The sequence below is a fragment of the Fomitopsis serialis genome (assembly GCF_022376445.1).
Source record: "Fomitopsis serialis strain Sig1Antser10 chromosome Unknown B0H18scaffold_11, whole genome shotgun sequence".
In the NCBI taxonomy this organism is placed as follows: domain Eukaryota; kingdom Fungi; phylum Basidiomycota; class Agaricomycetes; order Polyporales; family Fomitopsidaceae; genus Fomitopsis; species Fomitopsis serialis.
In genome coordinates, this window is record NW_025954971.1 from 302926 (window position 1) to 319124 (window position 16199).

The 16199-nt window shown below is 56.6% G+C and overlaps 7 protein-coding genes across 7 annotated transcripts; 5 read left to right on the forward strand and 2 right to left on the reverse strand.

The window, feature by feature from the left end:
- Positions 1-4516: 4516 nt before the first annotated feature.
- B0H18DRAFT_987416 (uncharacterized protein) lies at positions 4517-5422 on the forward strand. The gene is made up of 4 exons (XM_048044845.1): positions 4517-4584; positions 4609-4686; positions 4712-4761; positions 4825-5422. The coding sequence occupies exons 1-4, from the start codon at positions 4552-4554 to the stop codon at positions 5375-5377; spliced, it is 714 nt and encodes a 237-aa protein (XP_047897152.1). The 5' UTR covers positions 4517-4551; the 3' UTR covers positions 5378-5422.
- A 65-nt stretch (positions 5423-5487) lies between these two features.
- B0H18DRAFT_987417 (uncharacterized protein) lies at positions 5488-6829 on the forward strand. The gene is made up of 3 exons (XM_048044846.1): positions 5488-5557; positions 5612-5906; positions 5965-6829. The coding sequence occupies exons 1-3, from the start codon at positions 5509-5511 to the stop codon at positions 6731-6733; spliced, it is 1113 nt and encodes a 370-aa protein (XP_047897153.1). The 5' UTR covers positions 5488-5508; the 3' UTR covers positions 6734-6829.
- A 442-nt stretch (positions 6830-7271) lies between these two features.
- B0H18DRAFT_52660 (uncharacterized protein) lies at positions 7272-7799 on the forward strand. Its single transcript, XM_048038462.1, has 4 exons — positions 7272-7386; positions 7456-7561; positions 7636-7718; positions 7774-7799. The coding sequence occupies exons 1-3, from the start codon at positions 7327-7329 to the stop codon at positions 7668-7670; spliced, it is 201 nt and encodes a 66-aa protein (XP_047897154.1). The 5' UTR covers positions 7272-7326; the 3' UTR covers positions 7671-7718; positions 7774-7799.
- Positions 7660-8633, forward strand: B0H18DRAFT_52654 (uncharacterized protein). The gene is made up of 3 exons (XM_048038460.1): positions 7660-7718; positions 7774-8511; positions 8565-8633. The coding sequence occupies exon 2, from the start codon at positions 7912-7914 to the stop codon at positions 8476-8478; it is 567 nt and encodes a 188-aa protein (XP_047897155.1). The 5' UTR covers positions 7660-7718; positions 7774-7911; the 3' UTR covers positions 8479-8511; positions 8565-8633.
- A 1831-nt stretch (positions 8634-10464) lies between these two features.
- On the reverse strand, positions 10465-11578 carry B0H18DRAFT_52657 (uncharacterized protein). The gene has a single exon (XM_048038461.1). The coding sequence runs from the start codon at positions 11229-11231 to the stop codon at positions 10605-10607; it is 627 nt and encodes a 208-aa protein (XP_047897156.1). The 5' UTR covers positions 11232-11578; the 3' UTR covers positions 10465-10604.
- Positions 11579-12377: 799 nt separating this feature from the next.
- Positions 12378-13622, forward strand: B0H18DRAFT_1115959 (uncharacterized protein; the record flags this gene model as incomplete). Its single annotated transcript, XM_048033336.1, has 5 exons — positions 12378-12559; positions 12601-12696; positions 12749-12926; positions 13021-13266; positions 13326-13622. The coding sequence occupies 5 exons, from the start codon at positions 12378-12380 to the stop codon at positions 13620-13622; spliced, it is 999 nt and encodes a 332-aa protein (XP_047897157.1).
- A 435-nt stretch (positions 13623-14057) lies between these two features.
- B0H18DRAFT_52707 (uncharacterized protein) lies at positions 14058-15230 on the reverse strand. Its single transcript, XM_048038468.1, has 2 exons — positions 14813-15230; positions 14058-14759 (listed from the first exon to the last, which is right to left on the reverse strand). Exons 1-2 carry the CDS (start codon positions 15112-15114, stop codon positions 14090-14092), a joined length of 972 nt encoding a protein of 323 aa, XP_047897158.1. The 5' UTR covers positions 15115-15230; the 3' UTR covers positions 14058-14089.
- Between the last annotated feature and the right edge of the window lie 969 nt (positions 15231-16199).

Below are 16199 nucleotides of genomic sequence, written 5' to 3' on the forward strand. Positions count from 1 at the left end.
CTTGGCTAAGAACTCACCGTCGTTGTCCATGCGCTCTTGGATTGCCCCCGCGTAAGTGGTACCGTACTGACACCGCCGGTCGGCGGAGATGAACTGGACGAGGGAGGTGTACGCTGACCTGTTGCTCCTCGACTGGGCAAGTTGACAGAAGGCACTGCATGGCCTACGGCGGCACCGTCGTCAGATCAGTGCACATCAATAGCTGAAACGGTGCATTCGTACCACCATAAGCAAGCACAACACCAATCAAGCTAAGCTTCTTCGCTAGTACCATCAGCCGTTCCCAGTCATGGCCAAGAGCAACATGAGACATCAAGATCCGAGGTATAGCGTGGCTACAGTCGACAATTAGCGTGGTCGCGCTGATCGGTGGACAGTAGTTAGTAGCTTTGCACTTCCAGTAGAAATCACTTGAAATACAGCCAACCACGGCGTATCTTTCCCGCTGAAGCATGCGGTGAGTGATGCGCCCCTTCAGTGCCAAATGCGAGAGATGGCACCGCGAGGAACCAGACTGTTTGCGGGGAACAACTGTGCAACCTCGCCGGGCGACGCTGATCTTGAATGGTGGATCCGCCCGCAATTGGTTCGATCTTCGCGCGCGCATGTCCGGGACTTCGTTCAGGGACCGTGTCGGGAATCGAATCCAATCACAGCCTGGCCGTCAGCGCGATGCCGGAGACAGACGCAATGACAGAGTGGACCCCGGATATGTAGCACGATCTGCGACCACTGAGGCATGAAGCTTGAAGGGCGAGAAAGTTGGCACCGACGGAGCACCAGGCGCGTTCGCGCGACTGACATGGACCTGTTCTGCGGTGCGCTGCGGGATCTGGATGGGCGTGCGGGGGATCAGCGGGAAGGCCGCATCCATGATCGCCAGGCGTGCGGGGTTGGTCGCCGCGCACGATGCACGAACCGGCGGGTTCCGCACGACAAGCACTGTCACCTCCGCATGTAGTATCTCAGAGTATCTCTGAGACGCAGCTTTGAAAGCCGCCACCGCTCGACGCGGGCGATCTCCCGGGGAAGTGCGGAGATGACGCCTGGGGCAGGATCCGGATGCGCGCGGGGGAAGATTACCCAGCGTGCTATTGTGGGGGATCGGCGGGGCGCAGCAAATAGGATCACCCAGTGCTGCGCAGAGCGATCATCCACGGCCTTTCAAATGCTCTCCTGAATAACCCTCCGAGCCATGTGGAAGGGTCGATGCCAGTGTATCGGAGATCAGACACACGAGAAGGCTGGGCTGCGTCGGACTCAGTCGCTCAGACAAGAGAGCGAAGAAGAGCGACGCTCCAGCGTTCGGCCGGCGAGCTTCCCGGAGGCGGTTGTAGACACGGAAGGAGCCGCTTCCTGTGAGCATAATGGACGGTGCATGTCTAAGCAACTCAGAAAAAAGGGGTTCGGAAGTGCCAGAGGAGAAAGGCAACGTACAGCTGGAGGGGAAAACTGTAGCCTGTGTGCCCGTAGACTTGGGGTCAATGATATCCAGGGACGACCCGGGGGCCAGTGCACGGTCCCAGTCGCAGATTCGTTACTAAGAGCTCTGGGCTTGAGACGGCCCGTGTGCGATTGTTCGTTCAACTTGGATCCAACGTATATTGCGACCTTGAGAAGCCGAAGTGTTCATCACCGGAAGAGGGTGCGCGTATGTTTTCTGGAGGACGCTATCCCCTGGCTATCCCAGTATGTCTCACCGATCCGTGCCGTCGGAAGGTTTAGCCCCGGCATTACCTGCCGAACGTCCCGAAGACCCAGGGGAGTGGAGACAAAGCCGCCTCGGTAACGCAGTTGGAACGGACTACATACACGGTGAGCCATTACCTTTGCAAGAGGTGTTGTTGGAACTCACATACCAAGACATAGATATTGTCAACTGCGGCGTGACTGCAGCTGTCCATACCCCTTGATCGCGTCCTTGAGGAACGCGCCGGCCAGTTCTCGCGTCCCTGCTCTGTACTGCATGCGTCATCGACTCGGGGGCAGAGTGCGTTCGTTGACAGGCGATCCGAGGAAGACGCGCAACGGCAGATCGGGGGCAATCTCGCTCGCTCCCTTGGCCCATTCAGTCGGACTTAGCGAGCGCATGGTACTGAATGTTTCCGATTGATGTTCTCTGCTGGCATTGTCTGCGCAAGAGTTGGTGAGAGAGAGATGCCCTGGAGTAACTCCGCACCGACCCGATATACGCGGCACAGAAGGGAATACATGGCGTGTATTCGTCCTACGAGCAAGGGTGACCCATAGGGCCGGTGAGGCGTAAGGTGGTTGTTAAGTTGTTCGATAGAACAGGCTATCCTCAGCGAATAGGAAGCTCAGAGGACGCTAGTGGTGAACCGCCAGGTCGGTTTCGAGCTTCCTCCTCTCGTGGTGTATAGGCCGGATGCTGACAACGAACGTGAGTTCGGACAGCAGGAGTACCTCCCAGGATATGAATATACGAATACTCACGTCCGTGCTGTGTGCGAACGCACGTTGACTCTAGTCTACAAATCATGTAACATCTGCCATCAGAAGAATCCGAGACACAACAATTGAACAGACTGAACCAACGCACGGTCTGAGTGGTCGCTGACACACGTTGTTCGACATGAACGTCCAAAGTACGACGATCATACTATTTCTGCGACCCGCAAGGTTATCTTGGTGCGGTCATTGAACATGTCACGGAAAAATACGTACAAAGGACTCGATATCGGTGATGGGTGTTAGCAAGGCGTAAACTGGGAGCTTCTATTCTCGGAGCGTGAGGTGCGCATCCGACCGCGGTAATGCAAAAAGGATGGTGCATCATTGAAGGCCTTCCGACCCTCCGCAGAATCACAAGCTTGTTCATGGACAGCCATGATAGATTCCACCACAGATCATAGTATAATGAATCCGCTCACCGTATTGCACGCTTTTCACCATATATGCGCTGCAGTGTGACGGATGGAAACCCGCCTTAGAGGTCTGTACATGCCAGGTTGCCGCATGGTATGATACTTCAAGGCACACAGTTGGACCACATAGCTCGTCGTTGCTGTAGCTAGAGAGGACGATGATAGATAAATAAGGGTGAATAGTCGTTGAGTATTGAACGAATGTTGAATCCGAGCAGACTGAAGGTCCCTGAACGCGCCTGTCGCAGCGACGCGCGTTCGCGACGCATGCTACATGTCTCGTGACCGTGTCTCACGCCTGCAACCTCCTTAGTCCTGTAGTGACACTGACTAGTTCCGAATAGGACTTCTCCTCCTCGTTCCTCATTCCACCTCCTCCATACATACATATACTGTGGACAAGTGGCGGACCTCTTCAACTGAACCTGAAGTGGGCGTGCACGACAGAATCCAGATATGACTGAAGAAATTCGCAAGTTCAACTTTCCTATCCTGCTCGTACCTTCTTCTGTGATTCCCTCCACTTCTGTTACTCCTGCTGAGAAGTATCGGTACCTCTCACACGTCTATGCAGAGCTGTCACCCAGCCACGGCCGTGTATCCTACCTCGAAGATGTTGTCCTCGACAGAGTCCGTACTCACAAACATTTTCGAGGACTTGATATCCCTCCAAACTTTGTTTTGCAAGTTGAAATGTACGAGGTACGACAACCGTGACTCTGGTTTTGAGATATCTTGTACATACGCCTTTTGTATAGCTCATAGAACAACTTTGGCCTTCTGTCGCAACCGTGGCCAACATGAAGAACACATATGAGATTATCGACCGACAACCTGTACCTGGACAACAAGGCGATACTGTTGCAACCACAACAACCCTTGACAATGTGCAATCAGAGGAAGTTGTTGCTGTCTTAAGTGCGTCTACGAGTTTGTCATTGTCACCATTCACCACTCCGTTCAGGTGTTCCAGTCGCTCACCCAATGCCACTATACACCTTGCAAGAAGTGAACGAGTCCAATGCACAAATTCGTCTGTCCATAATCCTCTGGCTGATGCATCTCGTTACAGCCTGACAGGTCGCGAGAACATCGCTGCAGCCGCGCGATCGGAAACGTCCCTCGACAGGCGCCACCGTTGCGAGCTGTATGAACCTCAACAGGACTCTTGTCTGGATGCGGTGTACAATTCCGACCTCTCACCTGACTCCCCCGCCGATTCCATCTATCACCGGTGTATGCCAAGTTCCTGCGGCTGATGCAGAGCCCCAAGATTTACGCATGAGAGCTCGATCGTGCGCAGAAATTCGTCACGAAGGCTTAGCTTCTACAGGTCAATACCGACCGGGCGAAGAATCTGCTCGAATGGGTGCGGCTGTGCATCCAGAATTCTCATGGAGAGCGTTCTTTCCTATCATCCGGAGACTCGAACAGCGGTGTGTATTCTCGGCGAAGCATCCAATGGGTTTCGCTCCTTGCTATGATCACCGAGGCGAAGGTCGAGTTGGGGAGGGCGGCTGCGATCCAATCGCCCAAGCCGAGTCACCTACGTAGCTGTTACTCGTCGACGAGGTATGTCGTCGCAGCGCTGTGCATTGTGAGCTGATAGCATGAGCCTAGGCCTGGCCGCGCGAGAAACATGCTGTTGTCCGCTTTCATCATAGGGATGGCGGGCCCGAACATCATGTCGTGGTGCCGTGTTCGCTGACCAGCTCATCGCCAGACTCTCACGGATTACATCTCGGTCGTCCCTCGCCCAACGCTCACTCGCCGCTCACCGATTGATGACGCCGGTCGTCGCGTCGCAAGGCTCTTCGCGCGTTGAGGGGTGCATCAAGGACCTCGACGAGTACTACTCGCAGTTGGTACAAGCAATGTCGCCTGCTTCCAAGCCCCATCCATGATAGGCCCTCACTTCAAGACTTACACAACAGCGCAGACGAGGAGGTCGAGCTCACGTACACGGGCGCCTAGATCCCGATCTCAGCATGAAGGCGGTATTCGTGGCGGAGGCCAAGAGCAAGTCCGAGACGGAAAAGGTCGTCGTCAAGTTCGCGTACGCGTACAACGGCGGAGCGCACGAGCTCCTCGCGAACGCCTCGCCCCCGCAGGCACCCAAGCTGCGGTATTGCGAGTACGATTCCGACGTCGGGATGTGGGTCGTCGTGATGGACTACGTGGAGGGCAGGGAGGACCCTACTGGCGATTTACTGACGGAGCCCGTTCACGTCGACTCGCTCCGGGTGGCGGTCACGATGCTGCACGAGCACGGACTCGTGTTTGGTGACCTGCGCGCGCCGAATATCCTGCTTGTGGACGACAGGGCCGTGCTGATTGACTTTGACTGGTGCGGGAAGGCTGGCGAGGCGAGGTATCCCGGCGATATCCTCCTGGATAATATTAGCTGGCACAGCGAGGTGCGGCGTGGAGGACTCATAGATCGAGCACACGACGTGTATCTTTTCCGCCTTCTTACGCAGCAGGAGTTGTGATTGCGATCCTGAGTGCAGCAAAGTAATGTCAGTGAGGAATGGCACTTCAACAGAATCATGTGACCGTGCCTCATGGACAACAGGCGCATGCCCTCAGATGAACGCTCGGCCCAAGCAGTCTCACAACCACCATGCCAGAGCAGTCGTCACAAAGTTCAAAGAAGCGACCCCGTACCGATCGTGAGGCGGATCCTTGTGCTCCTACATCCACAAGTACTGAGCGTACTGAACAAGCATTCGACGACCGTGGTCATCGGCTCGGCTCGTCTGAGTGCGAACAGAAACCTCCCCTGCGCGATGATGAGTTTTGGTTCAAAGACGGCACAATAGTCCTGATCGCGGGCAATGTTGCCTTCCGCGTATACGAGGGATTGCTGGCTCGCGACTCCTCTGTCTTACGCGACCTTTTTGCTGGCCTCCAGCGAGTCCTTCCGAATGTGGAGATGATCGATGGGTGTCCCGTTGCCCGTCTGTCCGATCGCTCAGAGGAGCTTCGTAGTCTATTACGAGCTATCCTATCGCCCTGGGGGTTCGTCCATATCAATTGTGCTCTATCGCTTATACTCAATGCTCTTATGTATCTACAGGTACTACCGACCAGACCAGACTGTCAGCTTCTCAGTCGTTGCGAGCCTGATCCGCCTCGGTCACAAGTATCGCATGCAGCACATCCTTGACAATGCACTTGGACGGCTTAAAGGTCGCTTCAGTGACAAGCTCGAGACCTGGTTCGACGCATGGAAAGGCACGCACGACTCGGAGCCTAGCATATCGCGGCCTTCAATGACCAGCCGGCCTACCGATGCTATTGCTGCCGTCAACCTCGCTCGCCTGACGGGTGCGACATCCGTTCTCCCCAGCGCTCTCTACGAGTGTGCGAACCTCCCAACGCAGACGCTTCTGCAGGGCATACAGCGCGATGGCGATGACACGACGACGGACCGACTTTCATCGGAGGACGTCGAGCGATGTCTGGACGCCCGGAAATACCTCGTCTACGACTACTTTCTCACTACGCTGCGTGCCGTGGCACCCGAGTGCGATGAAGATTGCGAAGGGGACTCGGATTGCTCCTCGTTTTTCGGAGACAGGCTCGAGTTCCTGAGGACCAAGGGTCACGACAAAACTGGCCTCTGCCGCTATGACAGCCTGACGTATCGCAATGTTTTTGACTTGAGAGGCAGGAATATTTACGCACTTTGTGCCACGTGCGAGGCGATGATGGAGGAGCGGCACCGTAGGGAACGGCTGGAGATCTGGTGCAGGCTACCGGGATACTTTGGCGTTCATGTTCCAGGCTGGCCAGATATAGACCAGTCTGAGGAACCTGCTAGTTATTCAGACAGTGACTCTTGAGAAGAATCCCTCAAGGCGCGTCACGTCCCCCTCAGCCTGTTATCTGCATTGTAGTGACTGATACAGAACTGACAGCTCATCCAAATGATCGATGGTACATGTAGACTATGGTTGTACCGCTGCATCCCTGCCAGTGGGCTGTGTTTACTCTACATCGTATGAACGTCACGACATGGAAGTTGTAGGCGTACTGTGTGAATGGTGTGTGTGGCTGTATATGGCCGCGGAGCTGTCCGAAGTGCCGTCCTACTAAAGCACTGCTGTAATGCAACTTGAAGCGTTCGGTTCCGCGGGAACTTCATATGACGTGAGCGGATCGTTGGGATGAAATGAAGACGCATCAGAATTGCGGATCGACATAGTACAAGTTCTTGTCCAGGGAGTCGACTCAGGCTATCCAAGTCAGTTATAGCGAGGTGTGTCTGGCTGTAGCGGGCTGCGGGGTGTCGCGGGCGACATGCGCAACTTGGATCTCGTGACCGTGTCGCGTCACGGTCCCAGTGCTCCCACGACTCCGACCGGTGAAGCCGACTGAAACGGCGCAGTGTATACGGTACGTCTGCTTTGCATCCCCCTCCGCGTTTCCTGGTAATATGTTGCAGCAACGCGCAAAAACAAGGGAACAAACAGGCAGGATCTCCGAGTCGCCAGATGTAAGTTGTCGTGCAACCACAAAAACTCTGAGATGACTCTGATCATAGTAAATTCATCGCCTGCACTAGCCACTAGACGCTGTCTTGGAACACAGGCAGGAGCCTCCCACGCACGACGTTGAATTCTGGTTCGAAGATGGCACGGTAGTCTTGCGTGCAGGCACTGTGGCATTTCGTGTGTACGAGGGACTCCTGGCCAGAGATACTGTGCTAAAACCCGTTCCCCGCCTGTTGGACACCCGGACGAAGATCGATGGGTGTCCCGTCTTCCACCTATCAAATGACCCCGATGATGTCCGTATCTTCCTACGAGCTTTGATTTCTCCCTGGAGGTTCGTCTGTGTCATTCCACCCCTCGGCCAACTAAGTATGCATGTGCATCCGTAGGTTCTACCGACCGGACCAGGTTGTCGGCTTCTCTGTCGTGTCGAGCCTGATTCGCCTCGGTCATGAATATGGTGCAAAAGACATTCTAGGGAACGCACTCGAGCGGCTGCAAAGCCGCTACAGCGGCAACTACGATACATGGCTCGATGCATGGCACGGCGCGCAAGGACACAACACTACGCCTATGATGACTGCCAACCCACTGATGCGATCGCCGCCGTCAACCTTGCTCGCCTGACAGCACCCAGCCGTCCTGCCCAGCGCCCTCTACGAATGCTCGGCTCTTCCGACGCAGTCGCTTCTGCAGGGCGTACAGCGCGGCAGCGATGCCACGGCAATAGAATCCTCAGCCAGGCGGACACAGTGCGATGTCTGGACGCGCGGAAAGCTCTCGTTCACGATCATGTCGTCGCTGCGCTGCGTATCTTCGATCCCAGTGTCAGCATGCCTTGCGAGCAGCCAGCGGAGTGTTCCTCGATCCTTGATTCCCGATCCGAGTGGCTGAGGACGCAGGATCACTGGGAAACCGGGCTGTTTGATTGCCTGACATCTCGGACTGTGCAGGAATTCGTTCGCCACGAACCCCTTTGTCAGGCGTGCGAGCAGATGTTGGAGGTGCGACATCGTAGGGAACGACTCAAGATCTGGTCTCAGCTACCCGAATACTTTGGCGTAGACGTCCCAGGCTGGGTCACTACGGCATAGCCTGAGGAATCTGCTCTATTTCAGTTTGAATAGGTTTGTGTCCACCCACCGTTTCAGGCTAGCCATGACTGATCCCAAATTTGTAGATGAGTATCATAGCATCTACGTAGGGCCGAGCCGTCGCGGTGGTGCCGTATTGAGCGGCCTCTTCGCCTTCCATTCGTCACTGTGATTGGTGAGATCAGCAACAAGTTCAAACCGAAGCCACGCCATGTCTGACAGTTCTCTCTCAAAGCCGATGTATGGGGCGAAGTGGACAGAAATAAGTTGCATGTGCATTAGTTCTAACTCGTACATTGGTTTCACGTTGGGATATCTTATAGTACCGCACTCGCAATCCGCTTGCAGCGCGTCCACGTTCTCGCTCTGGTTGAGGATATCCTAGCGACCACTCCTGCCAACCCACGAGCGAGTACAGGAATCAAAGTCAGACTTTGACATTGGGCAAAACGTGAAATCTCACCCGGCTGGCTAGGTCTCATCGATATTATCCCTTCCATACTCACTGCTGCCCGAAACCCTAGACCGTATCCACACATCCACGATTCGGCAAGCCTCTTCCACAGAGCTTGTCCCTCCCTTGCTGCGAGCTCCATCAGCTTCGCAACGCAGTCTCCACAACAATCGGCGGCGCCCATCTCCACAGTTCCGTCCCAGCCATGCAAAGCGTCGTAAGGGACAGCTGGGATCACCCCCAAGCGGTATTCCGTGGCAATCGCGTCCAAAAGCTCGAAACACATGTCCTCCTTCTCACTGAAAACTGGTACAGGTCTTGATAGCGGCGCCGACTCTTTCGTGGCAGAGGTCCGTACGAGCGTTCACGTTCAGACGTCGACACTGCACTGGCAGGAGGTCTTCATGGCTAGTCGATCTATTTGTTGAAAGGAAGACCAGACCATCATATGGACCACAGGCACAACTATGACAGTGCCGCGCTCACCGTCCGCTGTCCATGGACACGAGGGCCATGTCACGCAGGCTGAGTGACAGTGCCATGAGTTCCGACTATGCGACAGTGCAAGACGCGCGTACCAATAAGGAAGGACGACAGCCAAATGCAATTGAAAGCTTAGCAGGCGCAAGAGATGTGACAGGCAGGACTATCGCGCCACCCGTAGAGCAGAAGACTTTGCCCACACGAAAGGGGCAATTTGCAAGTATAACCGAGCCGATGCATTGAGATATTCGCGTACACTGCGTCATTACAAGAAACTGCGCTGCTCACTGCCATGAACCGCTCCAAAATGGTCTCCGCATATGCACTCCGCCGCATCACCGCGCCTTCCCCCTCCAGCCCGGCCCGCCCAGCGCGCCCGACCCGCCGATGCCAAAGCCCGCAAACGCGCCGCCGGGCCCGGGCGCGCCCGCAGCAGGCAGCCCCGGGCCCTCGCCCGGCCCGCTCATCGGGCTGCTCTTGTTCTGGAACGACGAGCGGAAGGACGTCTGCGGGAGTGCCTGAATGGTGAGGAACTTGTTCGGCGTGGGGCGGTCGTCGTTGTTGTACTGCGTGCGTGCGGTCAGCGGGGGCGCGCGCAGAGCGAGGAGGGACACGCACCTGGAACTCGAGCCCGATGCCGTCCGCCTCGGAGACGTCGAGGAGCTTGGCCATCTTGCGGCCGATGCCGTTGATGCGCTCGACGTCCTCCTTGCTGCGCGTCCAGAGCTGGATGCGGTCGACCTTGCTCCGGAGGCTGACGACCGCGCCGCAGATCTCGTCGCCGTCGTCGAGGTCCTCGCCGACGAGCGCCATCGCGAGCCAGCTCCAGCAGCGGTCAAGCAGCTGCGGGTTATTCTTCATCGTGAGCACCCACTTGCCGCCGTGCGCGTTCGCGGGGTCCTCCCACATCGGCTTGATGCCCGACTTGAAGATGTGGTAGTTGGAGTTGCGCTCCAGCCGCGAGGGCGGCTTCAGCCAGTTGAAGTACCGGCAGAACGTCTCGACCGTCTCGAACTCGCCGATCACCGTCAGGCCCGCCTCGTACTCGTCCTTCTCGGGCGCGGCAAAGTGCGTCGCGCTCTGTAGCGGGTCCGCGCTCGCGCTGGGGAGCGGCCGCGCGGGGTGGGCGGAGGCGGGCGTGAAGGGGGCGTTCGACTTTGTGTCGTGGAATATTGTCCTGCATGCGGGGTCAGGGCGCGCACGCAACGCACGGAATGGACACGCACCACTTGTTCTCGAGCGGGTGCTCCGGGGCCTGGATGCGGAGGCCGGGCGTCTTGGGATCCTCGATGGTCTCCGCGTCTGGCGGCTTGGCGGTGCCGTCGACGCTGAGCGTCCTCGCCTTTGCGAGGCGGGCGGTGATCGCGTCGAGGCTGGGGATGTTCTTGTAGCCGACGGGCATCTTCTGCTTCCTCGGCGCGGACTCTGTCTCGTCGTTGAGCTTGTCGAGCCGCTCCGTCGTGAGCTGCTCGCCGGACCCCGCGTCGCTGGGCGCGGGTGTAGAGGAGGAGCTGCCCGGGGGAGACGTCGACAGGGTCGCGGGCGACACGGAGCGGGATCCTGGCGGATTGACGGTGACGGAGTCGGTCGTCGATGCCTGCGTGGACATCGACGTCTGGGAGGAGGTGCGGAGGAGTGCAGCGGCGAGGCGGGGGCGCGAGGCTGCAGAGGCGGGGTTGGAGCCGTTGTTCAGGTTGATGCGTGCTGCGAGCTGGTTGAGCGAGGGCATGCGCGACCCCGCGGCGGGGCGTTCGGGCTTTGGCTCATCGATCTTGGGGGGAGCAAGGTCGGGGGCGGCGACGGCAGAGGGAGACATCGCGGCGGGAGACAAGTCGTCTGCCCTCCCTCTGACGCGGTGGCTGTGGCGTACTGCTGGTGGCGCTAAGTGCAGCGGGACGCAAGACGCGCCTTTAGACACTTATGTACATGGGCGCATGGCATAAGCAGCTGGTTAAAGACCACATCCGCTTCGCAGGCCCAGGACATGGGCTCAAGCTGCTCTCTGCGGATCCCAGGGCAGTCCGCCATTCTCGGGCCACCCAGCGCGGCGCCTTCGACGGTGCTCAATGACCAAATTGGGCTCGACTCTCGAGGACGTCTCTTCGAAGTCCACCGCTACTCACAGGTTGTGCTGCTGTTGACTGTCAGTTAGCAACGCTTTTGGCAGCGGCGCCTTGCTTGCCAAATACTCTGCCATTGTGCATACGTTACGGGTTGACGTCATTATTCTGTGCCAGTGAAAGTCGCTCGCCTGCTCGTCGGAGTCGTTATGCCTCTTGACCATCATTATCTCCGAAGGCCGTGCTATTATGTCGAGGTACTCGCTCGGGAGTTGAATGAGGCCGAGTCAGCTCAGCGATGGGCGGAAGAGACATTCAACAAGTCTTTACAGTCCGACCTCATGTGTATCGGCATCACTGGGGCATTGCCGAAGGAATGTAAAGAAGTCGTTTGAAGGAATTGTGGAATGTCAGTACGGAATCTTGCGGAAAACATTGGATGCTGGATAACATTGGCCGTAGGTTTCATCGTTGAGCTATCTCTTTGTATCACTGCTGAACGTTTGACTGCTGAAGTCTGAATCTGAACGGACACCTTTCCGTAACGACGATCAGATTCGGGCAGCTCAGACCCGGCCTAGCATCTACGATGCTAGGGTAGTCGTTGCGTGTATGGCACCATGACCTGCATCTGCATGGCGTGCGTGGTACGGAACATACCTTTTTCGGTGTATGGGACACGTTGCGAATAATGCAACAAAGCAGGCCAATCCTGACCGTCAAAAGACCGCATCGAGAACAATGAGTGAGTCCACGCCGTCAGCGTTCCTTGAGACTGTTCAAGTCTTATATAAAGCCCCAGGTGCCTACACACGAGCGCTCAGGAAAATCCATCACATCGACAGGTCTGTGGCTCATCAGCCAGCTCCTTGCGTATCTGACCCCCGAACATAGGCATCGACATGGCAATTGGGGTCGGTGACTCTCCGGGGAAGCGAAAAGTGAAACGGCCTCGTACCGAAGACAGTCGTGGTGAGCAAGTGACGCGAACAACGAACCCCGACCTCTGGTTCAACGACGGTAGCATCATCCTCGTCGCGAGAGGCGTCGCCTTCCGTGTCTACAAAGACTTGCTCGCCAAATCGTCCAGAACTTTTCAAGAGATGTTCACTCGGCAGCAACCAGACCCGCCGAGAAGATCGAGGGTTGCCACATCGTCCATCTTGACGATTCGCCCCTCGACGTCGCTAACATGCTCAAGCTCGTCTTCTTCGGCACGCAGTGAGTGTGCTCCAGCGCATCCCACATGTCTTAGGGGCTCACAGTTGTCCAGGCTCTACCCGTCCGACGAGCAAGTAGGCTTCCCCTTTGTCGCCAGCTGGATCAAGATGGCCCACAAGTACCGCATGGAAGGCACCCTCGCGCTCGCGCTCAAGCGCCTCAAGTCGTTCTTCAGCGACGACCTCGACGACTGGCTCGGGCTTCCAAGCACGGCGAGACCTACTGCATCAGTGTCGAGCCTCAGGACGCGATCTCCGCGGTCAACTCGCGCGCCTCACCGGGACGACCACCATCCTGCCGTCCGCCCTGTACATGTGCTCGCAGCTGTCGTCGAAGGAGCTGCTTCACGGCGTGGCCCTCGCAGACGGCGCCATGGAGAGGCTGGACGACAAGGACATCCAGATGTGTATGGATGCGCGGAACGTCCTCACGGGCCGCACCATCCTCTCGGTACTGGAGATCTGGGCCTTGCCCGTCAGCTCGGGATGCTACGACGAGGACGCTTGCCAGCGCGCTTTAGAGGCAGAGGTAGACGTCACACGCCTCGAAGACCGCTGGTTGGCCGACGGCGTTACGATACTCTCCCGGGGGGCCGAGAATCTGGTCAGCAACGCTGCGCTGTGCTCGAGGTGCAGCAAGATGGTCCGGAGCCGGATGAAGCTCGCGCAGCAGAGGCACTGGGCGAGTTTGTCCCAGATGTTTGGAGTCTGGACCCCGCTCCGGGTCTCAATAGGTCTGGCACGCGGCCACGCGGCAGCGATGTGGGCGAGAACGACGACCAAGATGATGACGCGACGCAAGGTACCGCCGACGACGTCCCATCGGACAACGAGAGCGCGGGCGAGGACGCCAACGAAGGGGACGTCCACGAGGAAGATGCCACTGCGAAAGATGCCAAGAAAGACTGCCGGCGGAGACGACATTGAAGACGTGGACGGCGAAGTACAGGCTGTGGAGCACACGGACTCGGGCGTGACTGTGGACGCGGACTGTTGGTCCGAGCATGACTACGATGAAGAGGAGGCTAATGCTGACCTTCAAGACGGCGAGTATACGACCGGATATCGCCTTGTGATAAGGGAAAACCTGGACGATCCTGACCGCGTACTAGGATCTGATGACTTGTTGGAAGGGTTCGATGTTCGAAGGACCACCGCGTGATGGACCTCGTCCTGGACCGCCATGATGCTTGACCCTCGCGTTCTTGTATGCTGCATGATTCAGTATGTTGTATGTACCATTATGTTGATCCCGCTTATCATGCACTATTCCGCGCGCGACGTTCGTGCGTGAGTCTATGCACCACCCACCCAGTCGGTTTGCATGCAACGAATCCAGGATCAGCGAGATGCGATTCATATGATCAGATTATTTCGCGTGTGACAAAGGCTGCCTAGTCCTCCTTGAAGTTGAAGAAAGTCGGGAGCTGCTCCCAGACTCTTTCCTGCGCGTCATTCTCTCTCCCCTGAACCAGCGACACGCATCTCCCACACAGAGTGTCACTCCAGCCCTCCATATCAACACAGTCAAATGCGTCGCACAACAGCGATTGCTCGTCAACCATGCAGGCGTTCATTGAACTGAGAACTTCCAAGCAATCATCTTGAAAGCACTCCTCTGCTGTGGATGTCATAAACGCCTCCTCCCGAACCTCTAGCGTTGCAAGTCGCAGATGCGGGGCGCCCGCGACAGCGCGCCTAGTGACCTCGTCGAATGCCGCTGATAGAGGGTCCGAGTCCTTGAGCGATTCATCTACCTCGGGCCCGCCACGGCGTACGTGCTGACACAGACGGTAGTAGGCGGGGCGCAAAAGCGAGGTATCCCCCACGAGCCGTGCGATCTCAATGACTCGCAGAGAGTTTGTTTTCGTGTCTTCGTATTTCATGGTGTGGCCGGCCGGATATTCATCCAGCACTTTGATGAGCGCGTGCATGGTGCCTGGGAAGAGCGCCTTGATACGACTCATGGCTTCGTCCAGCACGTTCTGTACTTGATACTTGTGCGCAATGTGGACAAGCGTGTTAACAACTTCAAAATCGACTTTCTTGTCCGGTTTGAAATGTCTGGAACGGCAAACCGTCAGCGAGCTGATAGGCACCAGGTAGGAGCAACAGACTTGTTATTATGATAGAGAGTGAGCAGAAGGTGGCGCATATCGTCCGCGGAGTCGGTCACGTCTACCGCTGGAACGTCGCTTGAGGTCCCTGCGTCTTGAGCCTGAGGGATGGACAGCATGTCGCGGAACAGGTCGGAATGGAGGGAGAGCACGCTGCGATGTACGCGGAAGGCGATCCCTTCCGCGACAATGTCAATGTTGCCGTCGTAGAACCACGCTTCCTTGTCTTTGACCAGATCCTTTTTCAGATCCTCCTGGATGGCACTGCCTTCGGTACGCGGCCGCTTCAGCGGGTTTGACATGATTGCGAAGGTTCAAGTTTGGCTTCAAGCTGTGCCGCTTCCGAGTCGCTATTACCTGACGGATGAGTCCAACTTACTTCATCATATATGGGTGAATACGCGTGCACGTACGGATTGGGAACAACGGCAGAGAAAGGTTTGTTCGTAATGCGTGGACGCCGTGGAGATGATCAGTCCAAGTGCGTCGTGCGGCTGCCAGAGCAACCGTGCATAACGCGGCCACGTGATCGTGCAATTTGACTGGGCATGGCTGGGCGGGTACTTTGGAATTCTCTGTGACTGAGTCGCATAGCAGACGCAGCAAATAATAATAAACCCCTACCAGTCAACTCTCCAGTGCGCCTATGAATCAGTAAGTGACAGTAACAGAACACGTTCATGGCACACGCAATGAGTGCGACTCGCGACAATAGATGACCTGGCCGCAGCCTGAGGACCGTGGTGATCGCTTTCAATGACTCAGAGTCTCTCGCTCCAGAGCAACGTCAAATGAATACATGTTTTAGAGCATCAGGGCCTCGCGTCGCTAGGCCTATGCACGTACTGTATGCTCGTGTCTGTTGGCAGTACTTCCGTGACGGTTTGCGAAACTGCTTGTTAGGCTTAGTGTCTCCGAATCGCAGAATTAGAGACCGGAAGTAGCACTGTAACTTACTGCTAGGCTGAGGCAAATGAGAAATGATACTGGCTCTGGAGTGTAGGTGCGTCTCGCGACTTGTCGGCAGTGCAGATCCTTCACACCTACTAGTAGTATCAGTGGTGAGGGCTGCGCTCGTTCATTGTATGTCCGTGTCTGCAGTAAACTATGGTAAACCTCGGCGACTCGAAGGCGACTGTGTGACACTAGCAAAATTAAATATAACCGCAGATTAGTGTATACCGCGCGGGAGTGCTGCCTACTAGTCGTCACGGAAGTTGAAGAACTGCGGAAGCTGGTCCCAAACCAATTCCTGAGCGTCCTTCTCTCTTTCTCTGACACGCGCCATGCACATCTCGCACAAGACTCCATCCCATTCCTCTACATCCCCATGCATGAATGCATCGCACTCCTCGAGTAGCGGTTCTTCCGTCCAGAAGCTGGTCAT

Excerpts from the sequence above, each read along its gene's own strand:
- B0H18DRAFT_52654 (XM_048038460.1), top strand. The coding sequence starts at position 7,912 with ATGGCTCGATGCATGGCACGGCGCGCAAGGACACAACACTACGCCTAT.
- B0H18DRAFT_987416 (XM_048044845.1), top strand. The coding sequence starts at position 4,552 with ATGGCGGGCCCGAACATCATGTCGTGGTGCCGT. Across the intron at positions 4,687-4,711 it reads TTGATGACGCCGGTCGTCGC|GGGTGCATCAAGGACCTCGA; the intron begins GTCGCAAGGCTC and ends TCGCGCGTTGAG. Across the intron at positions 4,762-4,824 it reads TCGCAGTTGGTACAAGCAAT|ACGAGGAGGTCGAGCTCACG; the intron begins GTCGCCTGCTTC and ends ACAACAGCGCAG.
- B0H18DRAFT_52660 (XM_048038462.1), top strand. The coding sequence starts at position 7,327 with ATGTTGCAGCAACGCGCAAAAACAAGGGAACAAACAGGCAGGATCTCC. Across the intron at positions 7,387-7,455 it reads GGATCTCCGAGTCGCCAGAT|CCACTAGACGCTGTCTTGGA; the intron begins GTAAGTTGTCGT and ends CGCCTGCACTAG. Across the intron at positions 7,562-7,635 it reads TGCAGGCACTGTGGCATTTC|ATCGATGGGTGTCCCGTCTT; the intron begins GTGTGTACGAGG and ends ACCCGGACGAAG.
- B0H18DRAFT_52657 (XM_048038461.1), bottom strand. The coding sequence starts at position 11,231 with ATGTCTCCCTCTGCCGTCGCCGCCCCCGACCTTGCTCCCCCCAAGATC.
- B0H18DRAFT_987417 (XM_048044846.1), top strand. The coding sequence starts at position 5,509 with ATGCCAGAGCAGTCGTCACAAAGTTCAAAGAAGCGACCCCGTACCGAT. Across the intron at positions 5,558-5,611 it reads GAAGCGACCCCGTACCGATC|CATTCGACGACCGTGGTCAT; the intron begins GTGAGGCGGATC and ends GTACTGAACAAG. Across the intron at positions 5,907-5,964 it reads GCTATCCTATCGCCCTGGGG|GTACTACCGACCAGACCAGA; the intron begins GTTCGTCCATAT and ends ATGTATCTACAG.
- B0H18DRAFT_52707 (XM_048038468.1), bottom strand. The coding sequence starts at position 15,114 with ATGTCAAACCCGCTGAAGCGGCCGCGTACCGAAGGCAGTGCCATCCAG. Across the intron at positions 14,760-14,812 it reads ACTCTCTATCATAATAACAA|ACATTTCAAACCGGACAAGA; the intron begins GTCTGTTGCTCC and ends TTGCCGTTCCAG.